At 43.6% G+C, this 21423-nt stretch overlaps 1 protein-coding gene across 5 annotated transcripts in view; it reads left to right on the forward strand.

The window, feature by feature from the left end:
• Window positions 1-21423, forward strand: part of CACNB1 (calcium voltage-gated channel auxiliary subunit beta 1) — a 127667-nt gene that overhangs the window by 62241 nt on the left and 44003 nt on the right. For 3 of the 5 annotated variants that reach the window (XM_040437080.1, XM_040437081.1, XM_040437084.1), the window contains 5 exons: window positions 6638-6757; window positions 6856-6978; window positions 15038-15174; window positions 15276-15349; window positions 17300-17454. In XM_040437080.1, coding sequence (XP_040293014.1) covers window positions 6638-6757; window positions 6856-6978; window positions 15038-15174; window positions 15276-15349; window positions 17300-17454 — 609 coding nt within the window. Of the gene's footprint in view, window positions 1-6231; window positions 6512-6637; window positions 6758-6855; window positions 6979-15037; window positions 15175-15275; window positions 15350-17299; window positions 17455-21423 lie in introns of those variants that run through there. The other 2 variants (XM_040437083.1, XM_040437082.1) reach the window with 2 other exon arrangements.

Here is a 21423-nt window from a genome sequence, read left to right on the forward strand (position 1 = left end):
CTGAGACTGTGCAGAGACCCCCCCCCCCCCAACTGGTTACCACCCCACTGTACCCTTACTGCAGACTGCTAGCAATTCATTCATAACTTCTAGCAGAAATAATAAAAGAATGGTACAATATAGAGCCATAAGAATTATTATTACATGTAATTACATGGGGAATGCATATAGCTATTAAAACAGGCATGTCAGGAGTGATGATAGGTCCTCTAATGTTTCAACAGATTTTGCATTAATCAGTAGTACAGAATACATACATGAGGAATAACTCTATTTCTTTGACTTGTATGTGGCATTCTTTTGCAGTTTTCCCCTATGTATGCTGTTCCCCTACTTTGCTGTTCTCCTTCATCTTGTGGGTGGAGACTAGCTGGCTTCCACTGAACACAGTGGATAATCTGCTTCCTGTTTCTCATTCCCTCAAAAGCAGCCCCAGGATCATGGAGGGCATTATTAAGATGTACTGATCTGTATGGATGTGAATAAAGGACTTGGGGTGATATAGAATTTAGCTGGTGCAGTATTTTTTGTCTGTGTGCGTCTCTCTTGTCTCACTCAACTACTGCTTATTCCTCCTCTCTCCCTTCTCCATAGATTTCTATTGATTTCTGTAATCTGATACTTCTGTGCGTTGGTCTGTCTTCAGACAGAGTCAGGAGAAATTTCAGAGAGAGAGAGAGTTAATTTAGGAACAGGGGGAGGAGGAAGACAACTGAAGACATTTTTCTTGATATACACTCATTGACAACAAAAAAACATGACACACCGAGTGACACAGCAAGAAGGAATTAATGGAAGTAAATGAGACTTTCTATGTATGAATGTAACTATAAATATAAGTGATTTAAGTATTAGAGCAAAAGAAGACATTATTGGGGGAAAATCTACAGTAGAAAGAAGGCTCTATTACCTGTTAGGCCTCCAGCCTGGATACAAGATGAGATACGGTTGGGCAAGGAGGCATACAGGTTCAGTATGGTGTCCTGCGGTGCATTTGCCCACAGATGTGGCACTTGGGTCTGTATATCCTCTACACTCATAGGTTGCCAAAGCTGGTCCCATAAATGCTGTATTGGTAATAAATCGGGCAAACGGGCAACCCTTACTGTGTGTGGGTGAGCATTATCCTGCTGTAAAATGCCAGCCCTGACATGACATTGACATCTCTATCTGGGTGCGCTATTTTATTTTTTTGCAGTGAGTTCATATTACAAAGATTTATGCAAAGTTGTGTGAAAAGTTGGTGACCATTTAAAGGAGAAAGAACCACTGGGTTCAGTGATATATAAATACTGTTCACAGCCAGATTAATAATAACAAGGAAATAGCCAAGGAGACACCTACGGTCTGATTCTTGAAAACAAGAGGAAAAAGTGGAAGCTCTGGAGTACTGGCATGGATGAGTGGTGGCTTTGGCCAATATTTAGTAATTTTTTCCCCTGCAGCCGTGTCGGTATAGGGTGTTTGGATGGGAAAGGGAGGTGGGGGGGGGGGGGGGGGGGTGTACTGATATACATACAGTATAATACTTTTGTATGATGATTTTACAACTGGAGAATAACAAAGATTTATAAAAATAAATAAATTACATCTTAAGGAAATAAATGCTATTTGGAAAGTACAGCAAAGAAATGAGAGTAATGTGGGTTTCTGTGTGTCTTAGCCATTTCCCTGCTCAAGTAGTTTCCATATTGATCCATTCTTTTACTGTTTACCATGAGCTCTATGCCCCCTCTCAGGCACTGTTATTAAATGGCATTTGGGGCAGCTATGTGTGACCTCAATCAACCCTTTTGTTAATGAATAAAAAAAAAACACTTGGGTGACCCGACTGACTTGGCAGAGATAATTGGCATAGATATCTTATTTTTATACGGCTGCTTGAAGGACACATGTACATGCTTGTATTACAGATCCGTTTTTTATGGATCGTTTGGGTACGGAAAGACATGGCGTAAATGCTGCAGATACTTCGTGGCCGAATTATGTGCCGAAAACTCACAGCATTTGCAGTAGTAGTAAAGTGGATGAGATTTCAGAATTCACAGCCACCATTGATCCGGCAGCCATTGACCTACAAGGGTCCCTTGTAGGTCAATGGCTGCCGGATCAATCTGTAGCATGTCAATTTGCTCTGCAGTGCAAAGGTTGAAACGGTTGGTAGACCAACTGCGATTCACGTAGCAATGCCACTGCAAAAACCAGACTATTTTGGGTTTTTGCAGCAGCGGATTTCAGCCAGATCCACATTGAAAGATCTACAGGGACCTGCCATGTGTGTATATTAAGTTAATTAGTCTTAAGAGGGTACACTGCTTTTGACATATACCAGTTGTTAAAAGACTCCCTGGACAAGAAGCCGAATACAGCGTCTCCAAATGCTGGGACCCCCAGGTATCAGCTGTAATCTGTGGGGCAACCTGGTTTCCCTGCATTGCCGCAATAAGGAACAGAGGACCCCACCATTAACTCAGAATTCTCTGACAATGGATTTTCTAAACTAGACAATACCTTTAACATGGCAGCCATATCTATGGGTCAGTACTGTGTATCCATGTGTCTCAGATTTCACCATGGACTAATATGGAAACAATAAGATAACAAATTATGGCATGCGTCATCGTATGCTGTATTAGGCATGTATTTTACATCATGAAAGGGGCTGTCCCATGAAAAATATTCCACATTTTTCAAACCAGCACCTGGATCTTAATATTTTTGTAATTGCATGTACTTAAACAATTTAGCATAGCCACTGCGTATATGGTATATTAGACAGGCAGACTTTCTACCCAATGACCGAACAAGCATTTGTAGTAATGTTCGTTAGCGATCATCTTGCAGTGGAATACTGCCGCCGATTGCACAATAAACGAGCAAATGCTCATTCATTGGGCAATCCAGCTCTTTCAGCATGCTGAAAGATAAGGATTTGCTGGCTGCAGATCGTGCTGTCTACTTACGAGCTGCTGCTGTAGAGCATGGGGACGAGCGATGGCATGTAATAGCAGCGGTCTCCTCAGCAAGCGAGCAGGCGATTGCCAGGTGGGAACGCTTCCCTCCTGACAATCATCTGCGTGTCCCTTTATTCACTGAAATCTATCTGTATAGCGCCACCTGCTGTTTGTTCTTTTTCTAATTTCTCTGTCCTGCTCACTGAGACGGGAGCGCATGATCAGTTCCATCCTTCAACTGCCACCAACTGCAGCAGAAAGGACACATCCTGCCATCTTAAAATAAATCTAGTAGAGCAGCAATGAATAGGGAGATCTCTGGATCCATGTGAGGTACAGGGCTAGTTCTAAGCTTGTTAGAAAGAGACTGTCGTGTACTATATAATATTGGATTTTCATTTTTTTACATTACTCGTGGGATAACCCCTTTAAGTCCATGAGACTCCTACTTACACATAATGGCATATCTTTCATTTATGATATATTATTACCATTTGTATGTATGGAAGAGCAATATTATAAATGAAAAAAATATATATATTTTGTTTTGAGTCATTTGAGATTGTTGGGATTTGATCATTTTTACTAGGATTACTGGGTGTAGTTTTTGGGGGTATTTTGGAGGTGGGTCTGAGGTCTAATCTTATTATTATTATTTATTATTAAAGCGCCATTCATTCCATAGCGCTGTACATATGAAAAGGGGTATACATACATAATACAGACAATTGTACTAAGCATAAACAAGACGAGTTACAAACTGGTGCAGAAGGAGAGAGGGCCCATCTACATGGTATGTACCATCTACATGGAATGGGAGAAGGACACAGTAGGTGAGGGTGAAGCTGGTCATGGCGGTATAGAGGCAGCAGGGTCAGTGGTTGTAGGCTTGTCTGAAGAGGTGGGGCTTTTAGGTTTCTTTTGAAGGATTCCACTCTAGGTGAGAGTCTGATATGTTGGGGTAGCAAGTTCCAGAGTGTGGGGGATGCACGGGAGAAATCTTGGAGGCGATTGCGGGAAGAGGTGATAAGAGGAGAGGAGAGGAGAGAAGAAGGTCTTGTGAGGATCGGAGATTGCATGTGGGGATATATCGGGAAAGTAGCTCAGAGATGTAGGGAGGGGACAGGTTGTGGATGGCCTTGTATGTATTTGTTAGTATTTTGAACTGAATTTGCTGGGCAATGGGGAGCCAGTGAAGGGATTGGCAGAGGGGAGAGGCAGAGGAGTAACAGGGTGAGAGGTGGATTAGTCGGGCAACAGAGTTGAGGATAGATTGGAGGGGTGTGAGAGTGCTAGATAGAAGTCCACAGAGGAGAATGTTGCAGTAGTCTAGGCGGGAGATGATGAGGGCATGTACAAGCATTTTCTGCAGATTCAAAGTTGAGGAAAGCGTGGATGCGGGAGATGTTTTTGAGTTGGAGGCGGCAGGTGGTGGAAAGAGCTTGGATGTGCGGTCGGAAGGAGAGGGCAGAATCCAAGGTCACTCCAAGGCAGCTGACTTGGTTGACCGGGGAGAGTGTGCAGCCATTGATTGTGGTAGATAGGTCTGCTGGGAGGGTTGAGCAAGATGGGGGAAATATAATGAATTCTGTTTTATTCATGTTAAGTTTTAGAAAGCGAGAGAAGAAGGATGGTATGGAAGATAGGCATTGTTGGATTCTGGATAATAATGGTGGTGATGTCTGGACCAGAGATGTAGATTTGTGTGTCGTCAGCATAAAAGTGATACTGAAAGCCATGGGACTCTATGAGCTGTCCCAGGCCGAAAGTGTAAATAGAGAAGAGCAGGGGTCCTAGGACAGAGCCTTGCGGGACACCAAAAGAGAGGGGATGAGACGAGGAGGTGGTGTGAGTGGGAGACGCTAAACGTTCGGTCTGTGAGGTATGATGTGATCTAAGAGAGGGCCAGGTCAGTGATATCAAGAGATGAGAGAGTTTGCAACAGAAGGGAGTGGTCGACAGTGTCAAAGGTAGAGGACAGGTCAAGGAGAAGGAGGACAGAGTCATGTTTTTTGGTTTTGGCTGTTAGTAGGTCATTGGTGACTTTGGTAATGGCAGTCTCAGTCGAGTGGTGGGGTCGGAAGCCAGATTGTAGCCAGTCAAAGAGGGAGCAGGAGGAGAGGTGAGAGGACAGTTCAGAATGGACATGTTGTTCAAGTAGCTTTAAGGCATACGGAAGAAGTGATATGGGGTGATAACTGGACAAAGAAGATGGGTCAAGTGAAGGCTTTTTGAGGATAGGTGTAATGGTAGCATGTTTAAAACCAGAGGGGAAGACACCAGAGGTTAGTGATAGGTTGAAGAGATGAGTTAGGCCTGGGATAAACACTGTGGTGAGGATAGGGATGAGGTGGGATGGGATTGGGTCAAGTGCACAGGTGGTGAGATGTGATCTGGAGAGTAGAGTCGAGAGTTTTTCTTCTGTAATGGTGGAGAAGTGGGTTTTGGGAGAAGAGGACTGAAGTTGTGTAGCGGGTCTGTGGGGACTGTGTACTGAAGCTTTCTCTAATGTTGACTATGTTTTGTTTGAAGTATGCGGCAAAGTCTTCAGCTGAGAGGAGAGGGTGGGGGCACTGGGGGACGAAGAAGGGAGTTAAAAGTGTTAAAAAGTTGTTTAGGACTGTGGGCCAGGGAAAATATGAGAGATGAGAAGTAGGCCTGTTTTGCATCAGCGAGTGAGGATTTGAATATGAGGAGGGATTGCTTGTATGCGTTGAATTGGTCAGGTTGGTGTGCCAGGGTTGTCTGTTGATTTTTCGGGTTTTGTTGTGTGTGAGGGGGGCAACTGAGTCCAGAGCTGTACTTATTGTGGTGTTATACAGGGTGGTGGCAGCATCTGGCTCCTGGAGGGAACAAATAGTAGAGAGTGGCAGAAGAGAGTCAGAAAGCAAGCAAAAGTCGAGATGTTTAAGTTACCTGCAGGAAGGGGGGGGGGGGGGGCTAGTGTGTGGACCGGGGGAGCAGCAGGAGAGACCAATGAAGAGAAGGTGAGTAGGTTGTGGTCGGATAGGGGGAGAGGCGAATTAGAAAGGTTAGATAGGGAGCAGAGGCGGGTAAAGATAATAATAATGAACGAGGTGGGTGTTGCAGTATAGTGAAATGAGTAGTATTAGAAGGCACAGGGCTTTAGTAGCAGACACTTGTTTTTATCAATCATTGTGTCAGCTTCTTTGCTATCCTAGGCTGTCTCTGGCTTCCAAAGCAGCTGGCCACCTGTCCCAACTCTCCATGGATGTCTGTCACTGCCACTCTGACCTCACTGGGGGTGGGACAGCAGTCGGAAGAGCAGCCTGGGATAGAAGATAGGAAGTGTTTGCGTTTGTGTTTCTTTGTGTGAATTTTTGAGTGTTTTTAGAACTTACATATTGTAGAACTTACTGTTGTGATCTGATGAGTCTTAGAGGGTGGCTATAACTTTACTAGGGCACATATGGCCACTTGTAATTGACTCAGTTATTGTGTTGGGTCAGCACTATCATCATAGACCGAAAGCAGCAAGTAGAATTCTGCAGTAGGGGTATCAGGGAAAAATGTATGTGTACGGCTTTGATCATGAGGTGAGTACCGGTATTTGTATCTGCCTTCTACGCTGCAAATATTCCTTTCCTGTAGCATTCATTCTATGTTCTCTCAATGTCCTGCTGTCTTGTCTATGTTTCTTACCATTCAATCTCTTCATCCAGGGATCAGCAGAGTCCTACACTAGTCGTCCGTCCGATTCTGATGTGTCCCTTGAAGAAGACAGAGAGGCTTTACGAAAAGAGGCAGAACGCCATGCTCTAGCACAACTGGAAAAAGCAAAGGTAAAACAAGCATTCAGAGACTTTTAGTCTTGTGTAGAGGTGAACTTATCTGATGGAGAAAGCTGTTTTATTGATCAAGTTATTGTGTATCCTCACAGACCAAGCCGGTAGCTTTTGCAGTACGGACGAATGTAGGATATAACCCGGCCCCTGGAGATGACGCTCCAGTGCAAGGGATGTCCATCAACTTTGATCCCAAAGACTTCCTTCACATCAAGGAGGTATGACATTAACAGATATATGGATCCAGTCACCCATACAAATAGCAATTTTCACCATGAGCCGATTGCAGACTTTAGATAGATGAGTGTTTTATGGCTGACTAAATACCGCACTGTACGATATGGATTACGGCTCACTGCCAGCTATCTCATTTGTATGAAATGTGTGTGATCTGATGATACAATGTACATATACCATACCTAGGTTTACTTTATGATTGTAATGTCTATTGAGATCAGCTACTGAACCTTGAAGTTCATGGAGTTCATAGAGTAGAAACCACTTGCTTTTATTACGCTGTGCGTCGACAATCTGTCAAGTATATACACAACAGCTGACGGCAGTATGCTCCTTACTAACCTATGCAAGGCCCGTCATTGTCTTGTGTCATGTATACATTTATACTGCTGATCCTATAGCAATGATCTAAGTCCATTAACAGAAACTGACACAGAAAGAAATGCAAACATCCAAACAGGTTTATTGCAGGAAGCAGGTTCATTGGCTGGACCAATATACGGTTTATGATTAATTAGTGTACAGTTGCAAGAAAAAGTAAGTGAACCCTTTGGAACTACTTGGATTTCTGTATTAGTTACTAAAAAAACGTGGTCTGATTATTATCTGATTTATAGATAAACAAAACTAATAAAGGCCCCCTTATACCGCCTGACTGATCAGGCAATTATTGGGAACAAACTGCTCATTCCCAAGAACTGCCTGATCGTGAAAGGAGATTAGAGCTGAATTTACATGCAGCAATCACCTCCACAGTAGGGGGTCCCCTGTTTACACAGCACAATCTTCTGGCCAGGAACTATGATGTTTGTGTCCACATCAACTGCCTGCGCCGTCTCTTCTTAAAGCTGATTGGCGGGGGTTCCAAGTGTCAGACCCCTGCTGATCTGATATTGATGACCTATCCTGGGGATAGGTCATCAATATTAAAAGCCCAGACAACCCCTTTAATAAAAGCCATGAACACTATAGCTGTGCCATAAGGGGTATTCATAAGGTAATGATGGACTGTTGGTTTCTCTTTACTTAGCTGAGTGGTTCTTGCCACAATGTGGATTAGACCAGTAGTAGAATATGGCTAAACACTATATGATGGTCTCAAACACATTATGAAGGCAAGAAATTCCACAAACTAAGGCTGCATTCACACGACAATGAAAAACAGCTGTGTAACAACCTTTTAATTTAACGCCCATCACATGGCCGTTTTCAGAACAATGGAAGTCTATGGGCATATTTGCAGTGTCCTGAAGCACACTGCTTAATGTTGTGATTGTGTTTCATGTAAACTGTGCTTGTAAATGTGTTCTCATAAAGTTGCATAGGGAGGGGGAGGTTCTAACAAGCCTCCCAGGGCTAACTCCGCCCTATACACAGTGCACAGAGCAGAAGTCCATGCCTACCGCTTCACCTGCCGCTAAAAAGGTGATACAACAGACCATCCGTGTATTAAGTGCACAACAAAAAATTGCTAATGAGAAAGGAGAGATTTGCTGTGCTCGCATCAAAGGTAACCAACCAGTGAACCCAATACTGAAACACTCCTATGGTGTCGAACCGCTTCCGGAATCCCAGGTCAAGACTACAAAGCCCTAGTAGAGCATATCAACCTAGAGGACCATCCTCTAGTCCGAGCTGCAAGAAGCCTAGTGACCGTTTCTCAAGGTAAAGTGCCAATTCGTCTCCTGAACTTAAGTAGTAGCAGTATAGCTTTGACCAAGCACTACCCTGTTGCTCAGTTGTTACAAGTCACTTTTCAAGATGTTATCAGTGTACCTGAACAGTCTACTCAGAAGCTGAATATTCAAGATCATACTCCAAATACATCATGGTAGACAGAACTCAATGTGGGAGATACTTCTACACCTGAGGAACAAATTGAAGGAGTCTTAAAAGTCGTAAAGGAACATCATCAAGCCTTCAGTAAATATCCTTCAGATTATGGAGAGGTCAGTGTAATCAAGCACACCATCCCTACCGGTTCACACCCTCCAATTAAAGAAAGGTACCGGCCTATACCACCAACAATGTACAATCTGTGAAAAAGATTATTCAGGAGATGAAGGATTCAAAAATCATCAAAGACAGCCATATTCCATGGGCTGCACTTCTAGTCCTTGTCCGAAAGAAAGATGGTAACATTCGGTTCTGTGTGGACTACAGAAAGATGAATCAAATTACCCACAAGGATGCCTATCCTTTACCAAGAATTGAGGAGTCCTTGACAGCATTAGGACCCTCAGCTTACTTTTCTACTCTGGATTTAACCAGTGGGTACTTGCAGGGCATGGGCATATTTGAATTTAACTATATGACGTTTGGACTGGAACTTTCCAAAGATTAATGGAACGCTGTTTAGGCCACAAGAACTTTGAAACTGTCTTGTTATACCTAGATGATGTCATCATCTACTCTAAATCCTATGAAGACCACTTAAAACATCTTGCAGAAGTTTTTCAAGTCCTCATCAAGCATGGACTCAAGTTCAAACCCTCTAAGTGCTACCTACTGAAACCAGAAGTCAAGTACCTGGGACATATTGTCAGTTCTGAAGGTGTCAAGCCAGATCCAAAGAAGATAGCCGCAGTCTGAAATTGGCCTACTCCTACCACAGTAGGGGTACTTTCATACTAGCGTTTTTGTTTTCCGGTATTGAGTTCCGTCACAGGGGCTCAATACCGGAAAAAAAATTATCAGTTTTATCCTAATGCATTTTGAATGGAGAGCATTCCGTTCAGTAAGCATCAGTTCAGTCCCTCTTATGTTTTTTGGCCGGAAAAAATACAGCAGCATGCTGCAGTTTTCTCTCTGGCCAAAAATCCTGAACACTTGCCGGAATGCCGGATCTGGCATTAATTTCCATTGAAATGCATTAATGCCAGATCCGGCCCCAAGTGTTCTGGTAAAACGGATCTAGAGATGGTGGCCATTGATCACGTAAAGCTAGAACTAAGTCGCTCAGGATATACCTACACCATGACAATAATTGATCACTACACCAAATTTGTAGTAGCTGTACCTGTTAAAGACTTGACAGTCAAAACCACCACAAACGTTTTTGGAAGAATTTCCTGTTGCCCTATGGATGCCCTGAAAAGACTCTCACAGATCAAGGATCTGCCTTTGAATCCCAACTCTTCCATGAACTATGTTCACTTCACAATTGTCATAAGATGAGAACAACAGCGTACCATCCTCAAGGTAACGGACTTTGCAAGAAAATGAACCAAACCTTGATTGAGATGTTGAGATCTGAACGACCTGCTAAAAGAACTGATTGGCCAACTCTACTACCTCATTTGATGTATATTTACAACAACACCATCCTTTGTTCTACTGGATACACTCCATATTCCCTTATGTTTGGCCGTCAAGAAAGATTACCTGCAGATCTCGCCTTGGATGTACAAGTTCCAGATTCCATCAATCCTTTACTACGAACAGATTGGGTCAGTTAACATCAAAGCTGATGCCCAAGAGATTGTCCAAATTCGCATGGCAAATGTACGCCAAAAGCAACAGAAAGACTATGATCAGTCTGCAAAAGCTGAACCCTTAAAAATTGGTAACCATGTAACGCACTAGTAAGCTGGATAGTAAATGGGAAAGAGAACCCTACATCATCACAGCTATTCCTAATCCTGAGACTGATATCTGCGAAATCACCAAAGAGAACAGAGCACCACAAATAGTGCATCGCAACCGTCTCAAGTTGTGTTTGAAAGAAATTGCCCAAGAAGAAATTCCATCCACAGAGCAATTGTCTGAAAAGCCACCTGAACCAGAGGAACCAACACAGTCTATTGGAAAATTACTATTAGACTCAGATCCCATTCAGTGGTTCCTTACACCATTGCTTAAGTTTGATGTTCCCGCCAAGACTAATACAGCCCCACTTCAGCCGGAAGAAGTACCTCGTGAAGGATCCTCAGAAGCTCAACATGTACCAAGTTACCTTGAACCAAGGCCTATAGAGCCACAGCCACTTCGGAGATCCGACCAGACCACTAAAGGTCAGCCGCCTGCCCATTATCGTTCCAGCAGCTGCAGCCGAGGAGGAGACTTCCAGCCCTTCCAGTTCAACTGTGATTGCATTCTTGCATCGTTTGGAGCTACAGAGCCCGAGTAAGAGACTCATTGCCTTGATTATTTGCCTTGCTCTAAGGACTCTCTAAAGACTCCTTTGCCCTTATTTTGTAACGTTCAAGTCATGTGCCTGGAGATGGACTTTCACGTACTAAAGCCCTCCATGATTTTCTGCAACCTTTATGCTTCATGCCTAGGGAACAGACTCATACCCTGTGAGCCTCCTGATAAGTTTCCCTTTTTGTTTTACATTATGGACTATCCTGGTCTTTACTGTTCGCTGTCCCCAGTTACAAGAGAAACTACGGCCCATGTCACTCATTTTATATTGTGATGCTCCTGATAAATATATGCCTAACCCAATTCTCTTATAGCCAAAGAAGAGAAACTGCAAGAATGGGGTAATGGTATTCTGTATATGCATGCATGCTCTTTTTTATATTTTTCAGGTGATGCATCATTGAGGCAAGAGTGCGTCGAGGACGACTTACATTAAATAAGGGGGGGGGTGGCGTGTCCTGAAACACACTGCTTAATGTTGTGATTGTGTTTCATGTAAACTGTGCTTATAAATGTGTTCTTATAAAGTTGCACAGGGAGGGGGAGGTTCTAACAAGCCTCCCAAGGCTAACTCGGCCTTGTACACAGTGCACAGAGCAGAAGGAGCAAGAAGGTCAGTGTGTGCAATGTCTGACTCCGCAGTCATTTTGGAGAGTTATCCAAACTCCATACTTAGTTCCATGTACCAGCCCATAGAAGGGAAAAGATTACAGAAGAACCAGGCAACTCAGAGTGGGAATGAGAATATTGACAAAGGAAGCTAACTGTCGTTTATTAGACTCCAGCCTACTTTGCATCAGGTGGAGAGATTCTAAGCTACAAGCTACCCAACATAATTAAAGACAAAAAGGCCATTTGTCAGAATATAGTATTCCTAGAAGAAGATACAGAAGTATAGGATTATACAGTACAGCAGAGATAGTTCATCCCTCCAACCTGGAGAAAAAAGAGAGAGAATGACTGATTGTCATAGAGGACTATGCCTTATGCAACTTCTGGGAACTAATGTGAATCCCTGTAAAAGCTGCCTTGATGTAAATGACTTTTGCATACATTGATGACCTGTGGATCTGCTTCAGTAAAGTACTGGGAGTTCGTTAAAAGCTCTAGTCTCCTTATTCTATATCATCATTACTACTACTCTCAACATTTGCACCTAGCGGTGCTGGTGTCACGAACCAGGGGCCCAGCCACCAAAGCACCTTAAACACCAATTACCATTAAGGGCACCTCAACCAACATCTGGCTGGTGTTCCCTGCAACAGAGAATGCCCCAGAGGATTTTGTTCTATCTTCCCATCCACTGCACGCCGGCCCCAAGAGACAACTTAACCGTGAGTACTACTATCCTCGGCACCTTATCACAAGTACGCTCACGCACATCACCCCTAGGGTGTCCGGTCGTTGCATATTCACATGGCCATTTTTTAACGGACAGTGAATAACGGACATGTCCTATATTTGGCTCTTTTCCAAGACTGACAGCCCCATACAATTGAAGGTGGCTGTTTTTAATGTCCCTGTTTCAGAAAGCACCCATTAAAAAACCCACTGTTAAAAACGGGCCATTTTGCCCCTTTTTTAATGTCCATTTACATTTTTCCCTTTTGGTCCACTTTCTTCTGCATTCAGAGATGGACTCACATGCTCAGTAGATTCTCTTCCCATCCACTCAGTGCTGGAGTAGAGATCTCATTGAGAAACAGATTAAGTGGCCCAGACACCTTTTATTCATACATCCCTTCTTCCAAATTCATAGAAATATAGAGCAATATTTCTCTCTAGACCAGGAGTGCACAACCTTTTCTGATTGGGGGTCACGTTGTCAGACTGAACTAATCCCAAGGGCCAAAAAATAAATCTTAAAGCGGCATTACCAACTGAAACACTGCATTTATGGCATTTTGTACATACTGTATATACCATAAATGTCTGGTTACATTTCGAGGACTCCCATCTAATGGAAGAATACATGAAAAATACAAGTGAGAAGCCACAAGAGATAGACATACATGTCTGTTACCAGATGGTTGAGGGCCACACAGAATGGTATCGAGGGCCGCAGGCCGTGCACCCCTGCTCCAGACAATGTAGAGGAAATTGTGGGAGTATTACATACCATATGTATCTCTGGGGCAATATGTGTGGGACTAATTTGCAGTGGAGGAAAGGGTTAACAAGAGCTAATTGCAATGCATCTTGGGAGATGCAGGTGCTTGATGAGCTGCTGCCCACCCAACAGAAAGGCGAGCAAGGTCTCCAGATAAGGGAGTAAAAACTGTTTTTTAAATTTGTGGATAACCCCTTTAATGATCAGTCTTCCTTGACGGCCAAACATAAGGTAATCCAGGTAATTCCAAAGGGTTCACTTACTTTTTCTTGCAACTGTATAAACATATAGGGTTCATTAACATCATTAACACAGTCACTATCATAAATCATAGTCATAGCTAGGCTCTACTTTACCTGGGGAAAAGTTTAATTCATTCCCTAGGTCTGTATAATAATAGGGGAGGTGAAGTAGCTTAGTGGTGCCTGGTGCACATACTCCAGCAGCCCCTTGCCTTGCTATGCCCCTGTCAAACAGTTCTGTAGCTCACATACAGCCTGACCCAGATGATATGTGGTTACAGGTTCACAATATTATTTCACATTGAATATTTATTGCTATATTATTACATTGTTTACAAACTGAAAAGAATGGCGTGGTATTAAACAGGCAGGAAGTGCTCAAACCCACATGCAGTCGTGCATATATATAGGGGAGCAAATCCTGCACTTGTGGCCCGTTGCTAATGACGATCCCCAGCAAAAATGCATACAATGGAGGATGCCCGCAGCGAACCACAAGTACCACAATAGACATCCTACACAAGATAGCAATTATGTGGATGTCATAATCAATATAACAATATAACAAATTAATAGCAAAGACAGGTGCACTCTGCGGTCTTACTAAACCCTCAAACTGATTTCAAAATTGAGAGATTAGCCAACATGTCCTACGGTGCAGGACATGTCTGAGCCCGAGCACCGCACCAAGGTTTCTCAAGTAGCTCGGGACCTAACACTCACCTACCTGTGCCATGTGGGCAATACCAGGAGCCAGTGGGCAAATTACAGGAGCATGAGGCCGACTCACAAACAACTCACCAGTTACCTCCAGCATGTAACCATGCTAGCAATGGGAGGAGGGAGGAGTCTGCGAGTCCCGCTCAAGACTGGCTGATATGGCCCAGGCCTCACAGGTGCACCTAAATGTAGCCTATAGATTTAAAGCAGGCACATTTAAATTGGAGTTTATACACCTCCAGGCATCTCTTTTCAGTTTGTATATATAGAGATGCCTGGAGGTGTATAAACTCCAATTTAAATGTGCCTGCTTTCCATCTACAGGTCACATTTAGGTGCACCTGTGAGGCCTGGGACATATCAGCCAGTCTTGAGCGGGACTCGCAGACTCCTCCCTCCTCCCATTGCTAGCATGGTTACATGCTGGAGGTAACTGGTGAGTTGTTTGTGAGTCGGCCTCATGCTCCTGTAATTTGCCCAATGGCTCCTGGTATTGCCCACATGTCACAGGTAGGTGAGTGTTAGGTCCCGAGCTATTTGAGAAACCTTGGCGCAGTGCTCGGGCTCAGACATGTCCTACGCCATAGGACATGTTGGCTAATCTCTCAATTTTAAAATCAGTTTGAGAGTTTAGTAAGACCCCAGAGTGCACCTGTCTTTGCTATTATTTTGTTATATTATTATTACATTGTTGCTTGATTACAATTTTAGTTACTTTCAACTTCTCTCTGCATAACTTCAAAATTAGGAAATTACTACTTTCTATATTAATACAGGCTATAGGGTCTATTAATTTGCCTTTTTATTGACCACCATTCTCAGAAATATAATAATGACTGGTGGATTGGGCGAGCAGTGAGGGAGGGCTGTGAGGTTGGTTTCATCCCCTCTCCTGTCAAGTTGGAACATATGAGAATGCTACAGGAACAGAAGATACGACAGAGCCGGCTCAGTACCAGGTGAATACGCGTCTGTGGTAGGAAATATAAGTTAGAGTCCAATATAAGTAGAGTCCAGTATAGTAGGCACTGATTTCCTTTCTCCAAATTCTACCTTGCAGTAAATCCATTGGGAATTCGAACAGTCTAGGTGATGTGGGTGGTGGCACCCGTAGACCAACTCCGCCAGCAACAGGTGAGAGATGTGTTCTGTTGTTTTCTGTCTAAATTATACCAAAGTATAACCACTCAGTCCCTCTGCTTAGTGCTCTGTAAGCTCGTCATTACAAAGTCTTCCTGAGAGTAATAGGATATAGGGCTTGACTGTGTTATTTTTTTATCCATCATATACTATCAAGATGTTTTATGGAGAATCTGAATTGGTGCCTACAGTTCAAGCTGGACACACGCTAGCAGATCCTGTTATGGTTTGGGTAGGTTCCCATCTGTGCTGTAGCAGTATTTGCCCAGCCGAAACCCGGCATTTATTCCAGAAAGCCACTGGATCCCAGTCAGATCCCATTATAGGCAATGGGTATGTGGCGGTATCTGGCTACACCAGATATGTTAACTCCGGTATTTCTCTGCCGGAACAGACTACTGGATTACCTTTAGAGCAGATATGAATGTAGCCTTACCAGGCAAATATACTTTTGCCTCTGTCTCTGTACAAGCATATGTAGCTAATTCTAGGAGATCATTGAATACTTGAAGTAAACAGCTTTGTATACAACCTACCTTAAAGGGGTTACAGATATTGAAGACCCATCTTCTGGATAGGCCATCAGTATCAGATTGGTGGGAATCCACCACGCCGCTACCCCGCTAATCAGCTATTGGGGGCTGCTATAGCATCAGAGGATGGGTCATCAATATCTGTAGCCCGAAGAACCTCATTAATGATGCTTTAGTTTTCCACAGAGGTAAGCGGCCAATTATCCTCCTCCCACTATTGAAATAAAATGCATATTCACTGAAGTTGAACAAGAAGGACTTAAGGGTTATAGTTGTCGGCCAAATAGTTGACATCTATCTAATGTCTATGTGATGGCAATTCAAAGATCCTAGATGTATCCTATCAAAATAGCTCTGAAAAGGTAAATTCGGGATGCACCTGACATTCTCTTCTACCTTGACTGCATTTTATATTCTCATTTTTCTTGTATTTCTTGGACACCCCTCCACCACACCACCTTCCCAAACTGTTTTCCTTCTTAATATATATGTTTCTACATTCCTTTGCCTTTTTAATCTTGGTTCCATTTTCTTTCTTTTCTTTTCCCCTAATGTTTTATTCACACGTCAGTGTTCGGTCAGTGATTTCCATCAGTGATTTTGAGCCAAAGCAAGGTGCGGCTCTAAACACAGAATAGATGCAGATCTTTCCCTTATTCCTTATGTCTGTGGAGGCTCCACTCTAGGTTTTGGCTCACAATCACTGATGGAAATCACTGACATGTCAATAAGGGTCCATTCAGATGGCCGTATGTGTTTTGCAGTCCGCAAATTTCAGATCCGCAAAACAATGAACGCACGTGTCCAGTCCTATGGTAGAAATGCCTATTCTTGTTTGCAATTGCAGACAAGAATAGGACATGTTCTATCTTTTTTGCAGGGCAGTGGGATGGAAGTACAGTTGCGGACAGCACCATCATGCTGTTGGCATCTTTTGTGGCCCCACTGAAATGAATGGGTCCGCATCCGTTCCGCAAATTTGCGGAACGGGTGCAGACCCATAAATACGGTCGTGTAATGGGCCCTAGGCTTAGGCTTGTTTCACACTTGCGTGTTCCCTGCCCGGAACAGCCTGTCGGATTCGTCCTTGCTGGGTGCAGCCATGCGCTGCCGTCATTCTGTAGGCAGCAGTTTTCGTCCGGCCACTCCTCTGCATATTTGCTGGGTTGCGGCTGGATCTCCGCCGGCCCGCATTATAGTAAATGGGGCCAGACGGAATGCTGGCAGTGCATGGTTGTGCCCGGTAAGAACGGATCCGTCACCCTGTTCCCTGCCCGGAACAGCCTACTGGATGTGTTTCACGCAAGTGTGAAACAAGCCTTAACACTCTGGCATTATATTCTTTATATTTATTACCCCATATCCCCTCTTCTTTCTCTCCTATACACAACCCCCATCTCTTCATCTTCAGGTCCTTTGGAAACTCAATTAGTTTATGATTTAGATGCGGTTGATTTAGAATATGATGAGCCAGAACCTCATTCAGTCCATCAAACACCCCACACCAGCACGGGGAGCGTAACAACTCCCCCGTCCGCTACCAAACGTGTCCCTTTCTTTAAGAAGGTAACTGGTCATCTACCCATCATTACCACTAACCTTAGCTATCCGTCAAAGTTTGCAGTTTTGGTCAAACAGCCCTAATACAGGATTGTTCAAATCTGATAACACAAAGCTTGTGTTTGCACCTGTTTATATGCAGGAAGTGTGACGTGTTCTGTGTTCTTATACTTGTAGTTGTCTGTGCTTAAAAGCCTGTTGTGCTCTGTAAAATGTATGTAAACTGACATGAGGTGTAGAGGGCACAGGGGCGTTCATCTCAGTGACTATGTCAATTCTTCCTGTTAGGCTTCATGCACACAAACGTATTTTCTTTCCGTGTCTGTTCCTTTTTACTCCGTGTGCATTCCGTTTCTGTATGTCCGTATTTCCGTTCACCAAAAAAATCAAACATGTCCTATTATTGTCCACATTACGGACGAGAATAGGACTGTTCTATTAGGGGCCAGCTGTTCCGTTCTGCAAAATACGGAATGCACACGGACATCATCCGTATTTTCTGAGGATCCGTTTTTTGCGGACCGCAAAATACATACGGTCGTGTGCATGAGGCCTAACTCTGATGTGAATAGAGTTAGCTTTATACCACATTTGTATATGACTTAAAGGGGTTGTCTCACTTACGCAAATGACATTTATCATGTAAAGAAAGTTAATACAAGGCACTTACTAATGTATTGTGATTGTCCATATTGCCTCCATTACTGGCTTGATTAATTTTCCTATAACATTATACACTGCTCATTTCCAGGGGTTACGACCACCTTGCGATCCAGCAGCGATGGCCGGGCATGCATACTATAGGAAAAGGTACCAGCCTCTCTGGAGGCTGGGACCATGGGAGTGTGTATAGGCACGCATGGACAGCAGATCCCGTCTGCTGCAGAGGTGGCCGTAACCCCTGATATGAGAGGTATAATATGATGGAAAAATGAATCCAGCCAGCAAAGGAGCCAATATGGACAATCACAATACATTAGTTAGTGCCTTGTATTAAATTTCTCTACATGATAAATTGCTGAAGTGAGGCAACCCCTTTAAAACAATAAGAAAGTGCAAAATTCTACTGTACAATACCTATAGAGTTGCAAAGGGAAAACATATACCAAAAAGAGCCACATACTCCTAATTTTCTGGTTCTCTCTGCATCATTTAGTGAATGGAACTATAACCTGCTATCACTTATAATAGTGTATCACACCAGAGATATGCTCTAGTCTGAAAGGAGCCCATCCAAATAACAAATTCTCTATAATGGGTACACAGTGAAGTCCCTTTTCAAAATTCATGGTGTAATTTCCTACTTTTTGCCAAATACTGAGTGTACAGTGATTGTACAGTTTGTTCCAGGCAGTCAATTATTGGCCACGCGTCAGCCATTACAATATGGCCCAATGTACTGTAGATGTGATTGTATTGTACAGGATGGAAGGAAATTAAATTTAGGCAGGAACATGTATCTGTATTTCCTGAAGTTGTCATAGACAAGACAGTATTGGATCAGAGTGGATCATTTGTAGCAGTAAAAAGCACATTCACAAGTTTCCATTGCTGACCCAATAATGAAAGCAACAGTCATTTTGGAGGCAGGGTCCCCTTGACTTTCCTCCCATATCAGATGGGGACTTTTCCTAAATCATAGCTTTAACACTATTCAAAGTGGATTATAGGTAATACGGGAAAAAAAATAAAAACCTAAATCAAATACGTGTTGTATGGTTCATCCAGTCTGATCACCAGTGGCTTTACTATTCCCTCTCTTCCCTTAGCTAAGATGCTGAGCCTTTGTATTGCCCCCTATGCTCCCTCTATAGCTACAGTGGAAGGTGAAAGATTTAGGACTGTGACATTGACTTACCTTATATTGAAATGCATAGTGCTATGTGAGTGATAAACAACTGGGGTTGAGGGATTCACTGTTGTCAGGACAAGTGTACGTTATTTGGAAAAACCATAATTTTGGGATGTGGGATTGCAACATTGCTTTGAAAGGTTAAAGGGGTTGTCCATCCTGTTCTCACAATAGGCTATCACTAGCTGAGTGGCAGGGGGGTGGACTGGCTATAGACGGAAATTTCCTGGTGGCCTGAGCCCTCCTCGGGTACATAATAATTTGATGCTCCCAGAGTTAATTAACAATGGGAGCATCAGGCATTTATTTCTTTTATGCACTTATATATCCCTCCTCAGTTCACCTGTATGACCATTATCTGGGTGGTGATACTTAAATACTGTGGAGGGCACAAGAGACCATATCGTCCTGTTCTGCCGTTCACTCCCATAGAGGCAGTTTGCTGATGATACAGAGATACAGGCAGACTTTCAGTGACAGAGCTACACCCGAACAGCTAGTTAGCAGGGTGCGTGGTATGTCAGACCCCAGCGATCAGCTAGTGATGGCCTATCCTGATGAAAGGCCACCACTAAAGACCCTATTACACCTGAAGATAATCGTGCAGATCATCGCTAGCAATGATCTGGCAGTGTAATCCTACTGCCGATTACCCAATGAACGTGCAAACGCTTGTTCATCGGGTAATCAGAATTTGTCGGCGGCAGATCGTGCCGTGTAATCACAGTCTGCTGCTGGCAACAATGATTCAGTAATAGCAGTGGTCTCCTCCCCAGCGAGCAAACGATTGCCGGGAAGGAACACTTCCTTCCCGACCATTGCCTGCTTCCTCTGCAGGTGTAATAGGACCCTTAGTAAAGACTTATTAACCCCTTTAATCATCTCTGTTTAGAGCCTTGAAGCGGCATTACTAAGCGGCTCCTGGTTATCCCCCAGTTTAATGAGCAGTGGTCAGTTAATTACATTACATGACAACATTTAATTATCATAGAAAGATCTTCGAAGATTAGCAGAAAACAGCGCCACTCTTGTCCATGGGCTGTGGTTGGTTTTGCAACTCATCCCCAATCACCTGAATAGGGCTGTGCAGCAATACTAGACAAAGCCTATGGACAGGAGCAGTGCTGTTTCTTGAACAAAAGGATTTGTTATATCTCAGACAACCACATTAAGGGCTCACGAACAGTGATGGCCAGTTCGCCGTGTTCGCCCGCAAACACATGCGGGCTGCCATCTTAAATCACAAGTCCGACGAGGCACAGGTAAGCCCTTACCTGTGCCTGCGCCGCGAGCCGGTCTGGAACAAATGCGGTCACCGGGAGCAGGCAGTTCCGAGAACAGCCACCGGGGGCCTTCATCGGGCTGTTCTCGAAACTGCCTGCTCCCAGTGACCGCATTTGTTTCAGACACAGGTAAGGACTTACCTGTGCATCGCCGGACTTGTGATTTAAGACGACAGCCCGCATGTGTTCGCGGGCGAACACGGCGAATTGGCCATCACTGCTCATGAACACGACCGTATGTATTTTGCAGTCTGCAAAAAACGGATCCGCTAAAAATACAGATGACATCCATGTGCATTCAGTATTTTGCAGAACGGAACAGCTGGCCCTTCAAAGAACTGTACTATCCTTGTCCGTAATGCGGACAATAAGAGGACATGTTCTATTTTTTTGCGGAACGGAAATACGGACATATGGAAACCGAATGCACACGGAGTAACTTCCTTTTTTTTTGCGGACCCATTGAAATGAATAGTTCCGTATACGGACACGGAAAGAAAATACGTTCGTGTGCCTGAGCCATAAGTATGGAAGTATATCTGCATCACCCATCGTGTATCTGTGCATTCGTTTTCATACGATATCCTGTATAAATGCACATGCATGTCATGTAATGAATGAAATAACACGCATGGTTTGTTTTCGTCTCTCCCCTCTACCTTTTCCCTCCTTTCTTATCTTCTTACTATTCACAACCCGTCACTCTTTCAACTCTTAACCTCCAACCCTTCATTTTTTAACGCCTCTTTGCCTTCATCTATTACACCCATCATCCTCCCCACTTCTCACTGCTTTCCTGACTCCTTATAAATAGCCAAACAGAGGCAGAAGTCAGTAAGT

Source organism: Bufo bufo, chromosome 6 (genome assembly GCF_905171765.1).
Source record: "Bufo bufo chromosome 6, aBufBuf1.1, whole genome shotgun sequence".
Lineage (NCBI taxonomy): Eukaryota > Metazoa > Chordata > Amphibia > Anura > Bufonidae > Bufo > Bufo bufo.